This window comes from Muscardinus avellanarius (genome assembly GCF_963383645.1).
Source record: "Muscardinus avellanarius genome assembly, chromosome: 5".
Lineage (NCBI taxonomy): Eukaryota > Metazoa > Chordata > Mammalia > Rodentia > Gliridae > Muscardinus > Muscardinus avellanarius.
In genome coordinates this window covers 11196457-11218143 of record NC_137790.1, presented here as the reverse complement: position 1 = coordinate 11218143, position 21687 = coordinate 11196457, and the positions used below count along the sequence as shown (strand labels likewise).

The 21687-nt window shown below is 39.4% G+C and overlaps 2 protein-coding genes across 2 annotated transcripts in view; both read left to right on the top strand.

Annotated features, from left to right (window-relative positions):
* Positions 1-21687, top strand: part of MRPS6 (mitochondrial ribosomal protein S6) — a gene marked incomplete at both ends in the record, with an annotated part of 55623 nt that overhangs the window by 9830 nt on the left and 24106 nt on the right. The window lies entirely within an intron of this gene.
* Positions 12464-14620, top strand: SLC5A3 (solute carrier family 5 member 3; the record flags this gene model as incomplete). Its single annotated transcript, XM_080696346.1, has 1 exon — positions 12464-14620. The coding sequence occupies one exon, from the start codon at positions 12464-12466 to the stop codon at positions 14618-14620; it is 2157 nt and encodes a 718-aa protein (XP_080552472.1).

The window sequence follows — 21687 nt, the reverse complement described above, 5'->3', positions numbered from 1 at the left end:
GCGTGTGCCACCACGCTTGGCTTGCCTGTGATCTCTAAATATAGTATTACTATGAAAAAAAATCAGATTTTTAAAAAATTAAGAGTGTAGAATATGGGGATGATAGTAAATTTTTATTTTTGACTAGGCTTTATGTTTATGTAAGGTAGAAGCCAAGTTTTTATCTCCTCCCCCCGCTCCTTCCCTGCTTCCACTCCAGATACCTAATTCAAATTACAAATTAAGCTGGGCATGGTGGTGCATAATTGTAATCCCAGCACTTGGGAGGCTGAGACAGGAGGACTGCACAGGTTTGAAGCTAGCCTGAGCTACTTAGTGAGGCTCTTAGCAACTTAGACCCTGTGTCCAAAATAAAGTATGAAATAGGTCTGGGAGTGTAGCCGGGAGGTAGAAAAGCCCCTTTGTTCCACCCTCAGTACCACCAAAAAAAAAAAAAAAAAAAAAAAAAAAATACAAATTAAAACCTCAGATTTAGCCAGGCATGGTGGCATGCTTGTAATCTCAGTACTTGGTCAGCTGAGACAAGAGGATCACAGGTTCACAGCCAGCCTCAATAACTTAGGCCCTCCACAACTTAGTGAGACCCTGTTTAAGAAAAAAAGCCTGGGGTTATAGCTCAGAGTTTGAATGCCCCTGGGTTCAGTTCCCAGTGCCTCTTGTTTTCAGTTCAAAACAAAACAGCCAAAAACCACCTCAGACCCAGGTTGTTGTTAACATATCTTTCACCCCACTTTCTTGACTTCCTCCCCCCTCCTCCAGCATCATTTTTACTGTGACTACAGTGTCCCAGTTAAGGGAATCCATACCCACTTTTGGGATACCATAAACACTTTGATTTGTCCGAAGAAGCCCAAGTGCAGCTATTGCAGCTAGGTTGCAGTGAATGCTGTCCAGTTTAAGAGACTGATGTTGTGATGAGAAATGTAGTGCTCTTCACTTGGGTTTCAGTGACTGGGAAGTGAGGGCAGTCCTTCTGTTAGAAAGGTACAGAACTGGTTAATGTCCCCAATATCTCTGTGTTTCCAGTTTATGTGTGGGAGCCCTATATGTGAATCAACGAATATAAGACATCCGCTTAGCACTCGTTTTGAATGAGTTTTATGGTGAGTTTCTGGTGTTAGGGTAGGCTCTTTGACAGGCATGTTATAGGATGAGCATACAAATTGTTTTATTTGCTTTTTAAATTACTTGACTCTGTTAACTAAATGACCTCTTAGGTTGTTGTGATTTTCATTCTTTTAGTGTACTGCTTATATTCTATTTTATTAGTAGTCACAATATAGCAATGTATAAAGTATGTGATCTTGAGACCATAAGAAATCAAATTTCCTTCAGGGTTAATTCAGCCAGCAGACTTTGGTAACACTGTCTCAAAGAATGACATATTCATGTGTGAACTAAATTTTTGCCAATTCAGTTTGTGTATAAGAAAATGTGAATAAACGGAGTTCTCTTAATTTCATTTCTTTGTTAAATACTTTAACTAGGATGAAATCACTGGAAGCTACTTGAAAATTTCAAGATCTCTTATTTGCTGACATCCAAGGAAAGCAGTTGTTGTAAGCCTGTTTCTTTAGATTTTTATACCCATCTATACTTGTCCTGTCTGAAATACAAGAGGACAGTGTAGTTGCATTCATAATCTATAGCACTATGCCTTTGTTTTTATGTTTACTTCTTAGTTCCTTATGTTTAAGTCAGGTAATATGTTTTATCACTTGTTATTGTTATCTTATTTGTGGTCTCTTTTAACTTCTCAAAAAATCCTATATTCTCCAAACCTTGGAGAAAATTAGATTTTAAAAATTTCCAGCCAAAATTACCTTTCTGAGGAAGCATCCAATTTCAGTATCTGTTTATGACTTGGCATCCTGGGAGAGTTAGAATCTAGTCTACCAGGAAGATGCTTGTGTTTACATTTTTTGCCTCAGTTACATGGCAAATTAGAAACTATGTCCTATATATTCTAGGAAAGGTCTTTCTAGGAACATAAAATAGGATCCAAGTAGGATGAGAGCAGAAAAGAACATGAAGGTAAACCAGAGTTGACCTGGCTGGTATTTTACCTCTCTCCACCTTATGTTAGGCTCTGTGGGATGATGAGCAGCTGTCACACCTCCTCTTAGTGATTGATTGGAGTGGGTGTTATGTGTGTGAATATGTATTTGTGATACATGTTTTTCCTTCTCTTAAATCCGTAGCATCTTACAGATTAGGTAGTATATTTACATTTTACAGAAGGGAAACATTGAAGCGGAAAGGTACACAGGGACATACAGCTTAGTGACTGACCAAGCCAGGTTCTGAGGCAGTCTCAAGCTAGTCATGTGTTTGAGCACTGCTTCTGTAGAAAAATACAGTTGTAATACAAAGTCCCTCTAAACTAAAGAAAGTATTTTACATCTCTTTTGAGTGCCTACTGTGTGCCAGCACTAATGTGTTTAAAGAATATAGGGGTAAATAAGACAGAGTTCCAGTGTTGGTGTTCTAGTAAGTATTAAGGGAGACAGATTAGCAAATGCAATGAGAAAACCAAAGGAGGACAAAGGAGGGACAAAACCTTGCAAGCTCGTCGTGGCTAGGGTGTTCAGGCAAGGTAGAAACTTCATGAGAACGAGCCATGCCCGTGAGCTGGTGCAGAAGGGCAGGAACATGCAGAGCCCTTGAGTAGTTGTGTTGAAGAGGTCTTCCAGCAGCTTTGCCGGAAAGACTCCATTGATAGAACTTTATATCTAGTAATCTGCTGATCTTGCCACAAGGTGAATGCTTTCCCCTTTGTACAGAAGGGAGAATTAAGACTACAGGCAGACAAGTGAATAGTTTAGAGATTATATTGTATCCATCACTCAGCTCCAATAGGTAAAGTAACGATTTACCAATCTTATTACAGCCCGCCCTTTTTAATGTGGAGTGTATTTTATCTTTATCTTAGAATTTCAAACTGTTACAAGAACAGTTCACTGATACTTGTTGCTTTTTACCTAGATCAGTAGTTGTTGAAATTCACCGTATTTTATTGTTTTTAATCTGTACCATTTGAGAGTTGCAGACATCTTGGCATACCTTTCTTAGAATTAAGAAAGGGTCTTCTTTCCATCCACAGCATAATGATGTCATTCAAATATGACATTGGTACGGTAGTATTACAAAATATTCAATTTATACTGAAAATTGTATTTATTCATGCAGTGTTTTTTAGTTTTTAAAAATCCAACATTCGAGCCAGGCGTAGTGGCGCACGCTTGTAATCCCAGCATTCGGGAGGCTGAGACAGGAGGATCACGTTTCGCGGACAGCCTCAGCTACTTAGAGAGGGCCTCTGCAACTCAGTGAGACCCTGTTTCAAAATAAAGGATAAAAAACCGGGCAGGGGGTGTAGCTCGGAGGCCTAATGCCACTGGTTCCATCCCCAGACCTGCCCCCCCCCCAAAAAAAAAATCTAACATTCAGTCAAAGATCACACATGTAGTTGTTGGTCTCTATGAACAGTTCTAAAGCCTCCCCATTAATGACATTAATGATAGTGGCCCTTTGGAGTTCCGTCCCCGTGTCCTGCAGTATCTCATTTAGGATTTGCTCTAAAGATTTATTAGGGATCACTTAAACATAGTTGGCAGGAATATTCATAAGGCTGTCGGTGAATCATTGGGGAGCATGTCAGTTTTTCTACTGCAGGGAATTTAGGCAGTCATTTCATTTCCATGACAACCACCAGCTTGCTCCATTGTAAATACATCTTTTTTTCCTTTGTAATAAGTGATATGTGAAGTAACAAACTTGAAACTGGATATTTTGTTGTTAAGTAGTCATCTGTTGGCTTTAGCGTGTATTACTGGTGACTGAATTGGTTATTGCTGGAGTTCTTTAAAGGAAACACAGGTATGGCATCTCACCTATAAATATTTAGTATATATCTAAAAGATTAGGACTTTAAAAGCAAACCATAACATCTTTATCACACCTAAACACAATCCCTTAACATCTGGTGTCCATGTTCAGATTTTTTTATTGTCTCTAGTTATTGAATTCAAAGAAGATCCTCAGATTACGTCTCTTAAATTTCTTAGTAACAGCTCCCCTCACACCTGTTTTATATTTTATTTGGACACAGGGTCTCATCAAGTTGCTGATAGCCTTAAGTAGCTGAGGCTGGTTTCAAACCGGTGCGATCCTCCTGTCTCAGCCTCCCAAGCATGGAGATTACAAGCGTGTGCCACCACACCCAGCTAGTTGAGGTATATTTTGTAAGCCAGTAGTTAGACATTTGATTAGTTCAAATTATGTTTTGTTTTGTAAGAGTACTTAAATGGTTCTGGATGGTGTCTTATCTAGATCCAGGTGACTGCTGTGTAGGTGGTGGGTGTCATCTGTTTAAAAGTTCTCTATCAGCCTCTTACTGGAGGGTTTTAGCGTCCATCATAATTATTGCCTTAGGTAAATTATTGTATTAGGGCTACAAATGCTGGTTTTCTCATGGCACCATTCCTTCTATGTCAGTTAGATTTCATCTGACAGGTTTGTCTCTGGGGTTTGTGTGTCTCAGCCACAGTGTTGTAAAATGATACATTCTTCATCCTTGTGCCGGGAGGATATTCTACTTCAGTGGTCCTCTAAATGTCCTCAGTTTTCTTATCTCTAAGTTGGGAATAATTACTACCCCTGCCTCTTGGGGGTTTGGTGGTTGGAGGAGCTTGTCCATGTGCAAAAATGGTGGTTGGAGCATCGTGTTTGGTAAATGCTAAAGTAATTCTTTTGGGCTGAGAGTATAGTTCATTGGTAGAGTGTCCAGCATGCAGTAGGCCCTGGGTTCAATCTTTAGCACAGTAGTAATGATAATGGTAATAATAATAATAATGTAACTAAGTCTGTCAAAACATTGAACTGAGGTGTAGTGGAGAAATAGATGGAGAAGTTCTTCATAAGTTGCCATCAGCAGGAAGCTTTGACTTGGGGGTTAGCTGAGGGGGAAGTGCTACCCGTCAACCAAACTTGCCCTTTTGACTGCATGGAAACCATCAGACCAGAAACACACATACGACAGCAGTAAAACCTGGAACACATTCTAAAATAGAGTTAGTATAATGAAGGGAAGCGGCGCCTATTGTGGTTCAATTGGAGAAGCCTCACATTTAAAAACAGCCAATTTATGCCGGGCCTAGTGGCGCACGCTTGTAATCCTGGTACTTGGGAGGCTGAGATAAGAGGATCGTGCAGGTTCGAAGCCAGCCTCAGCTACTACTTGGTAAGGCTCTCAGCAGCTTAGTGAGACCTTGTTTCCAAATAAAATATAAAATAGGTCTTGGAGTGTAGCCTGGAGGTAGAAAGCCCCCGGGTTCCATCCCCAGAAACAGAAAAAACAAAAAACAAACCCAGCCAGTTTTTTTTTTTTTTTTTTAAATCTAATGTTTTAAAGATGTGGAAGTTAGCTGGTAGAGATGAGCTTGCATAGTCTAATATGGACTGTGGTAATGAGCAAATATAGGTCTTGAGATGTAATTTGTAAGTTCTGGAAGGACTAGTTAATGCTTTATATAGAGAACAAAGGCAAAAAGCTTGACTTGGCCAGTGAGAACTTTGATAAGCTGTGGCCTTAGCGCTGCCTTGCCAGGGCGTCTGCTCAGGGCCTCGCCTCCCTAGCATGCCTGTACCTGGGTCTTTGTTTCTAGTCTCCACATCTTCTCCATACATGCATCCATTCACATATGGTCATACAAAAGTACCGAAACTGGATTTCATCATATTTGCTGTTTGCAGCCTCACTTTTTAAAGTAACTTTTATTAGTTTATATTGTTAATGTTTAATCCTATTAGTAAGGAAAGATTCTTTTCTTTGAAGGTAGTATTGCATTGTGATTAAGGATAGAAACTATCCAGACACTTACTCATTCATGCAAATACTGGTGTAAGCACAACTATATCCTGAGGCAGGTTTTACTCCCTCCTTGGTTTCAGTATTCTCATCTGTGAAGTGGTCATAATTGTCCTTATCTCATGATTACTGTGAGGATTAAAGAATGCTTACAAAACTAAGCACAAGGCCTACTTGGTTCTAATGGGCACTTAGTTCATTGAGTCCAGGTTTGTTTTTTAGTCACTACTTATAGCTCATTTATTTTTGATAGTCATTAATAAACAGAGTTGAGCTGCTTGAAGCCACTAAGTTACACAAATGTTTATAGTCATTGAGATTAACATGATACAGTATCACAGACACTGTTGCAATTAATATTTTCATTTCTCTAAAAAAAGATGTTGGAGTTTGCTCTAAAATCAGTGGTAGTTTCACAGTTGTTCTCATACACAAAAGGTTTTTATTTTTCTGAGATTAAAATAATCCATTGTGAGCCAACTTTTATATTAATAGAAGCTAGAAGGCTAAAACGTATATATCCTGGGGGAGGTTAATACATGAGATGATAAACCTGCAGGTGTTTGAGCTTTTCTAGATAAATAAGATTTTACTTGATGACATGGTTTCCTTAGATGGGAAACCATTCTCAATCTCTACAAATAAGTGAAAAAGTGATCAACAATAAAGGTTATTTGGGAGGTAGAGGATTATGGGAGGAGTCTGAAATACCTACCTACTTTGCCTTCCCTTCTGTCCTTGTCATGGAGTGTGAGGACCTAGAAAGACTCATAGTCAAGCATCATTTGTGTCCAACTAGAGTTTCCTGTACTTAATGTACTTTTAAAATCCTGAAAAGCCAGAGTTGTAGTATAATAGAGATGTTTTGTCAGATTGAAGGTAAACTCCTTAAATGATTAGGTGTAATACCGTTATCTGTAATGTTGTCTTCAACTCCACCTGTAATTCAGAATTGGCTGGAATTGTCACTTGTATTAGGAAAACCTGTTTTTGCTATAAAGTGCCACTGGTAAACCTATCATGTCTGTTCCATGTTTTATTTTTTTGTGGTACTGAGGATTAAACCCAGAGGCAGTCTACCTCCAGACTACACCCCCAGCCCAGTTTTATTTTTTGTTTTGAAGCATAGTCTTGCTGGGTTGTAGAGTCTTGTTCCACTGCTAAAGCTGCCCTTGCACCTACAAATCCTCCTGTCTTAGCCTCCCGGTACTGGGATACAGGTGTGTGCCACCATGCTTGGCTGGTGCTCCACATTTTTAAAGTAAGCAAAGGGTAAGGACAGGCTTGTGCTTTTGGCACCAAGCACCAGTAAATATTTCACTTGTGGAATTGCCTCAAAGTGACAAAGTATATGTGGAAAATCTCTAAGCTTTTCTTTTGGTGGTACTGGGGATGGAACCCAGGGACATTCTACCTCCGAGTTATGCCTCCAGCCCTATTTTTTTTTTTTTTCTTCTTTATTTTGGAAGAGGGTTTCACTGAGTTGCAAAGGGCCTCACTAAGTAGTAGCTGAGGCTGGCTGCAAACTGTGATCCTCCTGTCTAAGCTTTCCAAATGCTGGGATTACAAGCGTGCGGCACCACGCCTGACCTAAAATCTGTTAAGAATTTTTGTACTTCATTCAAATGAAGTAATCTAAGTAGGTGCTAATACTTGAGGTGGTTGGGATCTTTAGAAAGTTCATGAGGGAACGAAGTACATTATTTTATTTAATATAACTTTTGTGAAGATGCTAACATGCCTGGCATATAGTTGACAGTTTAATCTGAAGGGGCTATCAGATTTTTCAGTCTCTTCAGTTGTGGTGAGTAAGCTGATGTTCACTGACACTGGCCTGTTGTCCTGGGCAGTATTAGAAGCTTTCTGTGTTTCTCCGTGCAGGCCATTAGGTGCTGGGCAGTGGTTGCATTGTGCGGATGAGACAGTTAGTGTTCATAGAGATAGAGTTGTGTTGTCTGCGGTCCTGAAGTTAGGAGTTGTCAGAGCTTGGAAACCAGCTGTCCACTTTCTGCTGCACTTTGCCACTGCTATGTTCCTGTTGGTAAACTACAGCCACATCCTTTGGAGAATCATGAAGTCTGGTGCTAGTGAGAACCATTGTCTATGGCAGTGTGGAGTTTGAGGTGGGGTGGGAAGAAAGCCAGCTTCCAGTATGTCCATGATTTTTCTTTGTTTTGATAGATTACACAAAGGCGATTATAATCCAGACAATGAGGTTTGGGGAGCTCTCTGTTTTGTAACCCTTAAATTAGTATTTGGTAATGTGAATTTTTCTCAGTTTGGTCAGCATAGGAGCAAGACTCATCAAGTCTACCATTGATGATACTGGGTTGGCCTGTTCAGATTGTCTCTTGAGTATGTTTGTAAACTGACCCAAAACTAAAGAGTTACCATATTCTGTTCTCATTTTGTGGTACTAGGCATTGAACATGGGCGCATCCTACTGCTGAGCAACACTGCCAGCCCTCTTTATTTTTGTATTTTGAGACAGGCGCTTGCTAAGTTGCCCAGACTGACTTTGGAACTTGTGGTCTTCCTGCCTCTGCTTCCTGATTAGGTGTATGCCCTTCCCCCTGCTATTCTATGCTTTGGTAGAAGACGTGTCATTGAATTTATTATGAGGGTCCCTGACTAAGTTCAGGGATCCTTTTCCTTGTTCCCTGTTTGGTTTCTATGACAGGTGACTTTTCATTTTAGATAGAATGACCATGCATCCTTAGCTTGTTTAAGAAGAACTTTTCTGTTGGTAGATAAATAATATGGTCATTCTAGATGATACAGACATTTGGTCATTACAGTTATATTTTGCTAAGTATGCTTTATATCACCTGAAGGAGTTTAATACTTGATTTAAATTTATTATCCCCCGTTTTTCTGTCTTCCTAGTTGGTCAAAAACAGCATATTTAACGCCAGGCATGGTGACACACGCTTGTAATCCCCGCGCTTAGGAGGTGGAGACAGGAGGATCGCAGCCAGCCTCACTGGCTTAAGAGACCCTGTTTCCAAAAATAAAAAAATAGGTCTGGGAATGTAGCCTGGATATAGAAGGGCTTCCAGGAACCCCAGTACCACAAAAACAAACAAACAAACAAACAAACAAAAAACCCCAGCATATTTATATATACTCCTGGATTAATTCTTCAGTTATAATTTAATTTGTACAAATAAGTGACAGTGTTGAAATGGCATTTTATTTCTGTGTAAAACTATAAATAAAACATTACTTTCTGAGAAGGAAGCCCTTTCTTTTGGTGGGAAAGTTTTTTTTTTTTTTTTTTTTTTTTTAAGTGTATTCTCCCTAAAAATAAAGGAATCTGGACAGTGCTCATTATGTCTTTGTTGGGGAAATTTACCTCTTTAAAAAAAGAGAAATTGTATAAAACTTATGTTGTATATTCTATTTGGAACCATTTTTAAGGAACATGAAACATATCTCCTGGATAGTCAAAATTCAAGCCTTTGACAATCTCTATTCATGAGTATGAAATTTAGCTTGCATTGCATTAGAATGTTTATATCTTTCTACAAACTAAATTGAAAACTTTTGATTTTGTTTTTCCTTTTCCAGACTTTAGTAGGTGCTCATCTCTGGATGTATTTTGTTTAAAATGGAAAAATTTAAAAATCTACCCAGATACTGGTCTAGTGTCCAGTGAGAGGGACTGTCAGCAGTGGTTCTTGAAGGGCCCAAGAAACCTAGGCAGAAATTGTTGAACTTGGCCTTGAGCTGGTATTTGTTACTTCCTCTTTGGGCAGAACATCTTCTAGGGAAGTAGGGGTCAGTCCTTGCATGGGGATTTCAAGTAGACTGAGCACTCCACAGGGTGCAGAGTAAATAGTATAGATACCTGCCTTGCATAAATCATATTTAACAGTGAGGAACGTTACTGATATTAGCATCGCTTCCTGGTGAGAAGTGCTTGCTTTGTTTCTGAGCACTTTGTTTCTGAACAGATAAGCTGCAGCGGCAGCTGCTGACACCAATTCAGTCCTGCCTCTTCTCCAGACATAAACACAAAGGCACTAGGCATTTTTCTCTCCCTCACACATGGTCAGGTATCCATTGAGAGGAGATACCTGGAAGAAAGAAGGTCTTCTGACCTACATTGAGCATGGCTCACCTGTTAGCTTGGACCAATGACAAGGATATGGTTTGGGTGTTAGGTAGCAGGATTTCATAACTGCCAGCGACACTTTCCATTGAAATTGAGGTGCTGTCCCGTAGGCTGAAACACTTAATGATACCCTTTTAAATAACATATGTTTATTTGTCATCTTAGAGTTCATTAAAAATTTTAAGTGGTTCTCTTCCTAAGTAATTTCAAGAGTATTTTGTTTAAACCTCAGAAGCTTTTGGAAGTGGAAAGGGGATCATAAAATGTAACCTTCAGGATTTGGAAAATAAGCGATAGAAATCCCAACATTAAGTATATTTTTAGCCTTTGGCAATTTTATTTATGCCAGCCATTGGCAGTTGACTTTTAGGAGGAAGGATTTTAATTGGTTTTCGTAGCATAATTACTGTAGTGCTTTGTGTTTAAAAAAGGGATAAGGATGGGATTGACATTTTTATCTAAGTATCTTTATGAATTAGACCTAATAACCTGATTTGATAGGGCATTAGTCTTAAGGCATTATGTCTGGCTTCTTTTCTTGCCAGTGAGAAGTATGTTTTTAAGTTTTTAGGACTGTGACTTTTTTTTTTTTTTGTGGTACTGGGGTTCCTGGAAACCCTTCTACCTCCGGGATACACTCTGAGACCTATTTTTATACTTTTTATTTGGAAACAGGGTGTCTTAAGTCAGTGCCGCTGGCTTCGAACCTGCGCGATCCTCCTGTCTCCGCCTCCCAAGCTCGGGGATTACAAGCGTGCGCCACCACGCCCGGCAGGACTGTGATATATTTTGAACAATTGAAGTGGGCTTAGAATTATTTATGGCATTTAAATTTGCTGTTGGTTTTAAAAGAAAATGCTTAAGAGTAGTTTGATCAGTAATAAACAGCTTTTTCAAGCATGAAGAAACATTTATTTTGAGATTGCCTCAGTAAAAATGAGAAATTGCTTAGAAATGAACATGGGAGGTTGAATGATAATGTTTTTCTTATTGCTCTGTCAGCTATAATTATACTTTTGAACATTTAGAATTTGTCTCTTTACTAGGAAAAAAAACTATCAAATTCAAAAATTTGATTTTAAGTAAATTTAAATGTCTCTTTTTGTAGAATGATTGTCTTAATCCAGGTCTGAAAAATGTCAGATGGACTTACTGAAGATGATTTATCCAATGGTTGACAAATGTCTGTTTTGTTCAGGTTTGGAAGGTACAATAATCAAATTATTCAGTCTTGCAGAAAACTATTCTCCTTCTGCCTCCTCCCCCTGCTTTTTATGCCCTTCGATGAAAAGGCATTAAAGGAAAAAATGCTCAACAGCATCAGACCTCCAGACAGTGCCTTTATCCTCTCAGAAGTTCTCTTGGAAATATTGCCTGAAGAAAAGGAGGGGAAGGAAATTACCTCTTTTAAATTTCTCTTTTTATCTTCCAATGTTTTTCACTCATGGAAATAATGCAGCTTTGGGGTTGTTTTGCAAGTTGTGTGTTTCTAGTTTTTGTGTGTGGAATATCTGGTTTCCCATTAGACATCTCATAAGTTCTAGATTACCCTATGATAACTATGCACATTTATAGTAGGGATTTAGGAAAGTGTAATAACAGTAGGTTTGCACAGGCTAAGTAGTACTTGCTTTTCTGTTTAAATTTCATGGGGCTTAGATGCTTAAACCAAGTATACATGTCTGCTGTTTTATTTGGGATCCTAGCTGGCCATAAAGTTAGCCCCCAAATCCCTCTCTGTAGCATTTGAAGATTCCTTTTGGTGCCCATATTATAATTAGTGCTCTCCCTTCATATGACGCTTTAAGATTGTAAGGTCTGTTCCATGCTGATACCGCCACAATAAGACAAGAAAGGACAATATCATGGTATACAGTTAACTTACTAGAGAAGGTAGGCCATTAAGTTATGAGGTTGATGAATTTTTGATACTCAAAATGATGAATACTTTCACTGACTTTAAGTATCAGCCATGAAAGTATAGACTGCTTTGCTGTGGAACGAATGTGTATTTAAAAGTTATTTTTCTTTTTATAAGAATGTCTTGTTGCGCCGTGTTTGCTCGACTGAAAGTTTCCTCATCACTTGGTGAGACCCTCCTCTAATTCAATCTTTGTCTTTTGTCTTTGCTGCCTTGCAGGGTTGGTACAGTAGGCTTCACTAGACTTAGCTGCAACTCAGAATTTCTCCTCCAGCACCTGAGTAAATGCTGATGGTCTTGTGGAGAGTGGATTAAGAGTACGAGCTAAGTTGTCAATCCCAATTAAGAAGCGGAGGAAAATTTAAACTGTCTCCTTCAAAGTTTATCACAACCACCACCATCAAGACAGCAAACCAAAGGACAAAGACTTTGACCTGCTGTGTTGCTCTGTGTAGTCCAGTTCACGTATGGTTTACAGACTTGGCTGGGTTACTAATAAGTAAATAAAAGTTGGACACTTCTGTCATTTGGACGCTTTTATTCACAATTTACCAGAATGAGGGCTGTACTGGAGACAGCAGACATTGCCATAGTGGCCCTGTATTTTATCCTGGTCCTGTGCATTGGGTTTTTTGCCATGTGGAAATCTAATAGAAGCACCGTGAGTGGATACTTCCTGGCAGGGCGCTCTATGACCTGGGTAGCAGTTGGTGCCTCTCTGTTTGTGAGCAATATTGGGAGTGAGCACTTCATTGGGCTGGCAGGATCTGGAGCTGCGAGTGGATTTGCAGTGGGCGCATGGGAATTCAATGCCTTACTGCTTTTGCAACTTCTGGGGTGGGTTTTTATCCCGATTTATATCCGGTCAGGGGTGTATACCATGCCTGAATACTTGTCCAAGCGATTTGGTGGCCATAGGATTCAGGTCTATTTTGCAGCCTTGTCTCTGATCCTCTATATCTTCACCAAGCTCTCCGTGGACCTCTATTCGGGTGCCCTCTTTATCCAGGAGTCTTTGGGTTGGAACCTTTACGTGTCTGTCATCCTGCTCATTGGCATGACTGCCTTGCTGACTGTCACCGGAGGCCTTGTTGCAGTGATCTACACAGACACTCTGCAGGCTCTGCTCATGATTGTGGGGGCACTCACGCTCATGGTGATTAGCATGATGGAGATTGGTGGGTTTGAGGAAGTTAAGAAAAGGTACATGCAGGCCTCACCCAATGTCACTTCCATCTTGTTGACGTACAACCTTTCCAACACAAATTCTTGTAATGTCAAACCTAAGATAGACGCCCTAAAAATGTTGCGGGGTCCAAAAGATGAAGATGTTCCATGGCCTGGATTTGTTCTTGGGCAGACCCCAGCCTCAGTGTGGTATTGGTGTGCTGACCAAGTCATCGTGCAGAGGGTCCTAGCAGCCAAAAACATCGCTCATGCCAAAGGCTCGACTCTTATGGCTGGCTTCTTGAAGCTTTTGCCAATGTTTATCATAGTTGTCCCAGGAATGATTTCCAGGATTCTGTTTGCTGATGATATAGCTTGCATCAATCCAGAGCACTGCATGCAAGTGTGTGGGAGCAGAGCTGGGTGCTCGAATATTGCTTACCCGCGCCTGGTGATGAAGCTGGTTCCTGTGGGCCTTCGGGGTTTGATGATGGCAGTGATGATTGCAGCTTTAATGAGTGACTTGGACTCTATCTTTAACAGCGCCAGTACCATATTCACCCTCGATGTGTACAAGCTCATCCGCAAGAGTGCAAGCTCCCGGGAACTTATGATTGTGGGGAGGATATTTGTGGCTTTTATGGTGGTGATCAGCATAGCATGGGTGCCAATCATCGTGGAGATGCAAGGAGGCCAGATGTACCTTTACATTCAGGAGGTGGCAGATTACCTGACACCCCCAGTGGCAGCCCTGTTCCTTCTGGCAATTTTCTGGAAGCGCTGCAATGAACATGGGGCTTTCTATGGTGGACTGGCTGGCTTTGTTCTTGGAGCAGTCCGTTTGATACTGGCCTTTGCCTACCGTGCCCCAGAGTGTGACCAACCTGATAATAGGCCAGCCTTCATCAAAGACATCCATTATATGTATGTGGCTACGGCATTGTTTTGGGTCACAGGACTCATTACTGTAATTGTTAGTCTTCTTACACCACCCCCCACGAAAGAACAGATTCGCACGACCACTTTTTGGTCCAAGAAGAACTTGGTGTCGAAGGAGAGTTGCTCTCAGAAAGATGAACCGTACAAAATGCAGGAGAAGAGCATTCTGCGATGCAGTGAGAATAGTGAGGCCATCAACCAGGTCATTCCCAACGGGAAATCCGAAGATAGCATTAAGGGCCTGCAGCCTGAAGATGTTAATCTTTTGGTGACCTGCAGAGAGGAAGGCAACCCTGTGGCTTCTTTGGGTCATTCAGAGGCAGAAACACCAGTAGACACTTACTCCAACGGGCAAGCAGCTCTCATGGGTGAGAAGGAGAGAAAGAAAGAAACAGAGGACCGAGGCCGGTACTGGAAGTTCATAGACTGGTTTTGTGGCTTTAAAAGTAAGAGCCTCAGCAAGAGGAGTCTCAGAGACTTGATGGAAGAGGAGGCTGTTTGTTTACAAATGTTAGAAGAGAGTCCACAAGAGAAAATAATACTAAATATTGGACTTTTTGCTGTGTGTTCTCTTGGAATTTTCATGTTCGTTTATTTCTCCTTATGAACGTAAGGATATGGTGAGACACTTAAGAAAATACTGTTCTTTGGAAAAAAATTATGTAACTGTTGCATCTCTCAGGCATTGTTTACGCTGTAGGTTTTAGCCAAATTTTACTTAGCAGAAAATCATCTACTTGCAAGACTTTATTTTCTCAAAGATGAATGAAAGTAAAATTTCAATTTAAATGGAGCAAAACAGACTGAAATGTGCAAAAATGTGGTTTAAAATTTTTCATACCAAAGTTAGGAGAGAGCAGTTATTCTCATATTGTAGAATATGTAGAGCAGAATATATGTTAAAAGGTGTCATGAATAAGATATATGTCTGCACTGCCAAGTCTTGGTAAACCTTAATGCTGATGTAGAAGATTTGCTCATTTTTAGTGTTTTTTTTTCCCCCCTGTCTCTAATCCCTACTATCATTAAAAAAAAAAAATAACCCTTAGACATTGTACAATCAGTTATGTACTGAAAACCTCATGTGCTTGTGTGGTACTTATTTCAGGACAAGTTAGTTTGCCAGATTCACTTTGTTAGCATGAGTCTACTGATTGCCAAAAGAAGGAAGAATGCTTTCCTGTAGGTATTTTTTGTGCCACTGTATGTGGAATGTTTGGGGAAAGTTTTTTTCTAGTTCCTTCTTTCCTTTTATTTTTTTCCACTTTCACTGAAGTTGAAGTGAACCATAATCAAATGACCTCCAAGTCTGTCTATTAAGTTACATGTCATCATTGTATTGTTAAATGATAATTGGGGGGAAGTGAAATAAATGTTGCTGATGATCCCCATGTTTATTGAACAGACCAAATTAAAGTGTTTTTTATGTGTTTTGGGAATTACCTGCTCCCAAGCAGTGTTGGTTAACATACTAAACAGGTAATTAATTGTACCAATTTTCTAGTCTTTTTCTTGTCATTTGGTAATATTCTTCATCAGCCAGTTGCCCTCCCAAGTGGATCCAGTTGGGAGATATGTCCAGGATCTTGGAAAAATTTCGTTGCTTTTGTATGCTGGGCTACCTGCTTGAGATATTGATGTAGGGAGGTTGAGTTGTAGAGGGGAAATTTAGTTCTGAGGTTATATTGCATTTCTTGATACATCCTTTCCTCATTTTTTTTCTCAAAAGACTTAACCATCTATACCCAGCCTCTGCATCTTTCTTGTTATAGTGACTTAGAGCATGTGAGGATGTTTCAGTGCAAACTGTCCATCAATAACAGAATTCAAGAGTGCATGCTTGCCATTGGTAGACTAGAGTCCTTCTGTAGGATGGATAGCATGTTCAAATGATGCCATCAACAAGAACTTTGGGGTTTAGTAATGTGTTTGTGGAGGATATTATAGCACTCCTGTAATTTTAGGACCCTATCTTGATATTGATTCCTACCCCTTTTCATCATCCATGGGTGGGACTATATTTTTCACAAGTTGTTTCTCCTTAGGGGACGAAAAGTACAAAAGATGTTAGAAAAAAAGCTCTACAGATGATGTAGTTCTGTCTTCAACACTGTCCTTTGATCTCCATGAAAGATGAAGAAAACTAATTGTGTATCTCCTGTCTTTTACTTTCTTTAAACTGATACTTTTTAAATTGCATGATTTTATTAAGCTTGTATTCTTTACAGGACAATTGCTTTTATAGATACTTTTGTAGATTTTGAATGAAAACTCAGTCCTGATGAATTTTAAATTTTTGTAGTATATAAACTAGTTTATTTCTGGTGGACTTGTTAAGTCCAAATTTGATTTTAGAAATTTTCAGGTAGCATAATGTCTTCCCATCTTTAGGAGGCTTTCTGATGGACTGAGTCTGTAGGTGAAAAGTAATTCACATATGAATAGCATGTATTTCTGAAGTGCTTAGAGTGCCTTGTAGAATTTTTTTCTCAATTCTTAAAGGTTTATAACCTAGGGGCCAAATAGATAGAGACCATCTTTTCTTTGCATGGAGGCTGAGGCTGTGAAATGTCCAAGGTTTGAAAACCTATTTGGGAAGAACAGAAACCAGGTCTCCAAATCTGGACTCACAGTTTGTCCAGATGTATGTGGACAAATGGGTTGTCTATTGTTTGTGCTATTGCTCTAAAAAGAAGTACTCGTCCTTTGAGACAACCTTTTGTTATGTGGGAAAGTAATATGTGGGTTTTCCAAATTGGCATTAAGTTGTAGGAACTAATATTTTCTTTAACTCAGAACACATTGCTGTGTAACTGAGCAACTGAACAGTGAGAATTGATACATTGGCTGGGCAGCCTTCCTTTCCCTTCTATTTACAAGATAAGTGAATATGTAGATTGCCCCCCATTATTTGACATTGAGTCCACATAGTTTGGAGTGTTAGGACCCCCCCCCCCACCTTATCTCTGCTGTTGTCTTAGTACTATATGTAAAATACATCATCTTGTGCCTGGTGTATATATAGCAGTAGGTCAAGTTTAGAGTACTAACGTCTGTAAATAAGGAATGACTACTAGTTATATCCATTAGAATTGTTTATTCTTGCTAGTATAAACATGATTTTATTTAGGCTGAAGTCCCTGAAGCTTGTCCTCTTTATTGCTTCCCAGTAATAGATAATGTGCTTGAATACGTATGTGATTTGCTGATGGCAACTTCATTTCAGGGGACTAATAATATTCAGCCTATATTTCATTAGAATGATTGTTCCTGGAATGATACATGGATTGTCTTAAGCTAGCAAAATATTCAAACTTTATATTGAGTAAATGAGTCCTAAAAGATAGCAGTGATCTCTAGACATCAGCCTATGTATATTTTTATATTTGTTAAAGCTAAGTTTCAGAATTGACCAGTGATACTTTACTGACTAAAATAGTAGCCAACAGTCAAAAATGAAGTGAGGTGAGCATACTGGTCTTCATAGGTAGAGAAAATAGCATCTTATCAGCTGTGATTGGTTTCCCCAGCTCCTAGGTTTTGGTCTCCTTAGGCAGTTCTCACTCTCTTGTCTCCAGATCTGATACAAAGAAGGGCTCATTACACTGGCATGCAGAACGGGAGTTGGCTCTTTGGCAGGATCTGCCCTGCCACCCCAGGAGTAATCCACCAAGCCTCTTCCTCAGGTATTCTTTCCTGAGGAGGCCATCGCTCTTGTCTTTAGAAAGCTTCAAGCAGTAGCAGTGCTGTGTGCTTTGGCTCAAATTCAATCGATCTGATCTCTAGGGCTTCCTTTTCACTTGGCTCAAAGGATCCATTGTTTTGTACACAGGCTGGCCAGGATCATGTAGTCAGTAGCTCTTAGGGAGGACACCTCAAGAAATGAGCAGAATTGGGTGGGAGGGCTATTCGTTTCTCTAACCTGAGGCTAAGCAGGGGATTAAAAGTCTTGTCGGGGCAGTTGGAGACTCTTCATGGCTTCTCCCCTCTCCCATAGAAGGTGCATGGATCTTTTCACTTTGAATCTCATTTAGCATAGGGCTATTCTCATTCTTTCCCTACTACTGACCATTAAAAGGGCTGGCTCCTTCAGCATCCCCATTTTGGCAGTATTGGGCACCTGATTCCCTCATGCTTAATTCCCCATCTCATTTTTGTCTGAGGCATGATAACTGGAAAGGGAGCCATGTGTGTATCTATTAGGTAACAATTCACCGTTACCTAGGTTTGGGGTGAGAGATCTGTATAAGTTCATTCCTGTTGGACAAGATTTTCCTTAAGAAATCAGAATAACTGTTCAGAGAGATGCTGATAGGCGTGTGGGTGGTACAGAAATGGTTAAGTTGTAAAGGACAAACATTAGCTTAAAATCTATAAGGATGTAGAACCATTGAAATCTAGAACTTGAAGCATCTTGACTGTTTGGGCTAGTTTAAAATGCTCCCCATATTTGGAGGTAAAAATGACTGACATTTGACAATGATAATTTAGTAGGAAAGATTGGTTTTAGGCTTCAGCATCCGTAAGTTTTCTCGTGAGCCAGGTGCTCAGGTACTGGTCATTTCCTATTAGCCCGAGCCGACCTCACAGTGGCGTAGTTGCTGTGTGTCCCCACCACTCAAAGCCGGGTTGCTGCCTTCCTGAGCTTACGTTGCTTCCTTCAGTTCCTCACCTCTTTCTTCTTTCTTTGAGCACTCATTAGGTTCCTATTTTACTCTGCACTCAGCTGATTTCTTTTTCAGGTGTCTTGTCTTGGTGTAAAGAGTTGCTTTGCCCTAGCTGTCAGGACTGAGACCAAACAAAGATTCAATGACACAGCTCTGCTTAAATATACTGCATTTTATTAGTCTAAAATGTCAGTTCTTGAATAGTTTTGTCCAATTTGTGTTGACTGATGGTAAGAACACTAATAATTCATCAGTATTTTATTTTCAAAACTTTCACTTTCAAAAATTAGAGAGAAATAGTGAAAATTCATGAACTCTTTGAAATGATGGTGGGGTCAGAATGCAGAGAGATAATGGTTTATTTTGATGTCCTCCCGAACTTTGTTCTTGCAGTAAATAAAAGTAGAAATGTCAATCTTGTCAGTTGGCATATAGAGAAACCTTTTGTATTTGGTAGGTATGAGACTGAATTTCATAAGAAGTAATCTTTTGATTATGAATCTTGGTTGACTTCACTGAGAGCTGGACACTTCCTCATTAAGGTCACTTGTTTTAATTTGATATGTTTTTGTCAGATTCTTTGTTGGAAACCTATATTACTCAGCTACTCTGATTCCTGTAGGAGAATTTGGCCAAGGTTCTAAGTTATTAGTAGGCTTTGTCAGGACTGAGTTCCACACCATTATTCTCTTAGTCATATAAGTGTTTTTATTTGAACTTTTCTCTCTCCAGTGCTGGGAATAAGATTTTAAACTACTCATTCGCCATGAAAGAAGTGTTGTAAAGTTGATGTAATTTGTGTTTTTGTCTCAACTTCTTCATAAAAGGTGGTTTATTTTTGTTGTTTTGGGGTAGGCATTCTATTTATTTGGTGACCAACAACATTAACTATTGACATACAGTCTTTTACTTAGAATTGAACAGAAAAAATTTCTGTGTATCCATATCATTACTAATCTCATGCACTTTACTTTTTAGGGGAGTATAATACATGATCTGTGGCTGTTGATTTAACTAGTAACCTTATTTTACATAATGACATTTAAATTTGGTTACCTAGACTCACAGCATGTTTGAAAAGAGACATGCTAAAATAAAGTAAGCAGCTTGAAGAGCAAGTTGAGACAGTGCTCGGTGGTCTCAGATTCCTCTTAGTGTGGGAGCAGTGACTTTGTTGTCCTCAGCGAGGGAGGATGTGCCGTCGCTGTTGCCTGTAACGACGAAGCCCTCCGGAGCACTTAGGACACTTTCCTTTCAGTGAACTCTACCAGTAAGGGGAGTACACCTTGCAGGGATTGCAGCAACAGCACAAATGAGTAGCGGATCAACATAATTATATCTTGGTGAATTCACTTTATTTCCTAGTACTGTTGGATAAAAGAATATTTAATTAGTTTTTTAGATAAAGTAGACAATTTTCAGTTTATCGAGTAGCCTACCTAGACTTAGATAAATGTAGTGTTATTTTAGCAACTCACTTATATTTTTGTGGTAATTGGAAGTTGAAATTAGGCTTCTTGCTATTATTGAAATTCCAAATTGGCAGAAGCAAGTCTATACGCTATTCCATGGTGACCAGCTTTTGAAGTTTATGCGTTTGGATTAGTGCCTTCTGGTTGCCATTATTGACTGGTAGTTTGCACCTTTCCATTTTATAATAGAAAGTTCTTATTTGTTACTTCTTTTTAAATTTTGGTATAATTAGTGAATAAAGTTTTTAAAATTTACATACTTTATATGCAACCTTTAGATTCAAGGAAACAAGGTATTCCAGTATTTGGGTTACAGCTTAATGTTATTTATTTGTCTTTATTTGCTGCTTTTATATCCACAATTACAATTGTAAAGTTATATAAATAACTTATATACTTTAATTTTATCATTTTTTTATTATAGGTTTGGAAAGTAAATCTGAGAACACATGTGACAGTAGTTCATATTCTGTGAAAGAGAAAAAGTGAAAGATCCATAGAAAGCACAAAATTGTGTTCACACATGTATTATCTCCACATGTAGAAAGCACAAGACTAATAGTGTTCTCTGTAGTAACTCACGAGTGCAGTCAGAGTTCTTATGAGGACCACAGTACTGGCAACCCCAGACGGGGAGGTGTCTCAGTTATAGTGGGTCCTAGGTGATAGGGATTGGAAGTAATAACCTGAGTAAGTTTGTACTGCTTTTTGGAGGGAGAGAATGCAAGTATCAGGAATACTGTGATTATATTTGGTTGTTATTAGAGAAAGGGATCTGTGGGCTCTTTCCACAATCTGAAATTTAAGAAATAGGGATAGACTTTCAAGGTTCTGGTGGGTGGGACAGGTTACAGACCTCTGCTTTAGACGGAGAGCCATTGGGGTTTTGAAAAATCTTGTCCCAAGAAAATATTACCTCATCAACAGCATTCTAAGAAGCATGGAGACATTTTAATAGGGCAGATGCTGCTTTATTTTTTGTGTGGGTTTGTATGTGACAGATGAAGTTACCTTTATTTTCTTCATACACTTGACTTTAATGGAGGAGGATTTGATCCAAGTGTTCTGAGCATCAAACCAGTTCTGAGACAGTCTTGCCAAATGAACTACTTTGCTTTTCTCTGTGGTTCTAAGAGTCTAAAGGAGTCTTTTATCTGTCCTGTTGTCTTCCTCAAGACCAGACTAGAAGAAATCTTAATGTGCCTGCAAGAGAAGAAAATGAGATTTTCCATCAGCAGCTGCCCTTACCCTGCCCCTCACTTTCTTTACCTCTGAATAGTCCATGTTTACCAAGAGCGAATAAGCAGCTCCATCTGGAATCGTCCCCATCTGTCAGAGAGGCGGCTCTCAGGAGAAGGGACTGCCTTGTCCCCTTTCTCCTCTCTTTTGTGTATTTTATAGGGAAAGGCTCGGTCGACCCATAGGTCTAGAATGAAGACTATAGTTGATGTAGATGGATGTGCTATGTTTTAGAGAGTTAGCCCAAACACTTAGAAATTGCTCCCTACAGAAAAGAGTTGGGCAGGTGTGTGCCT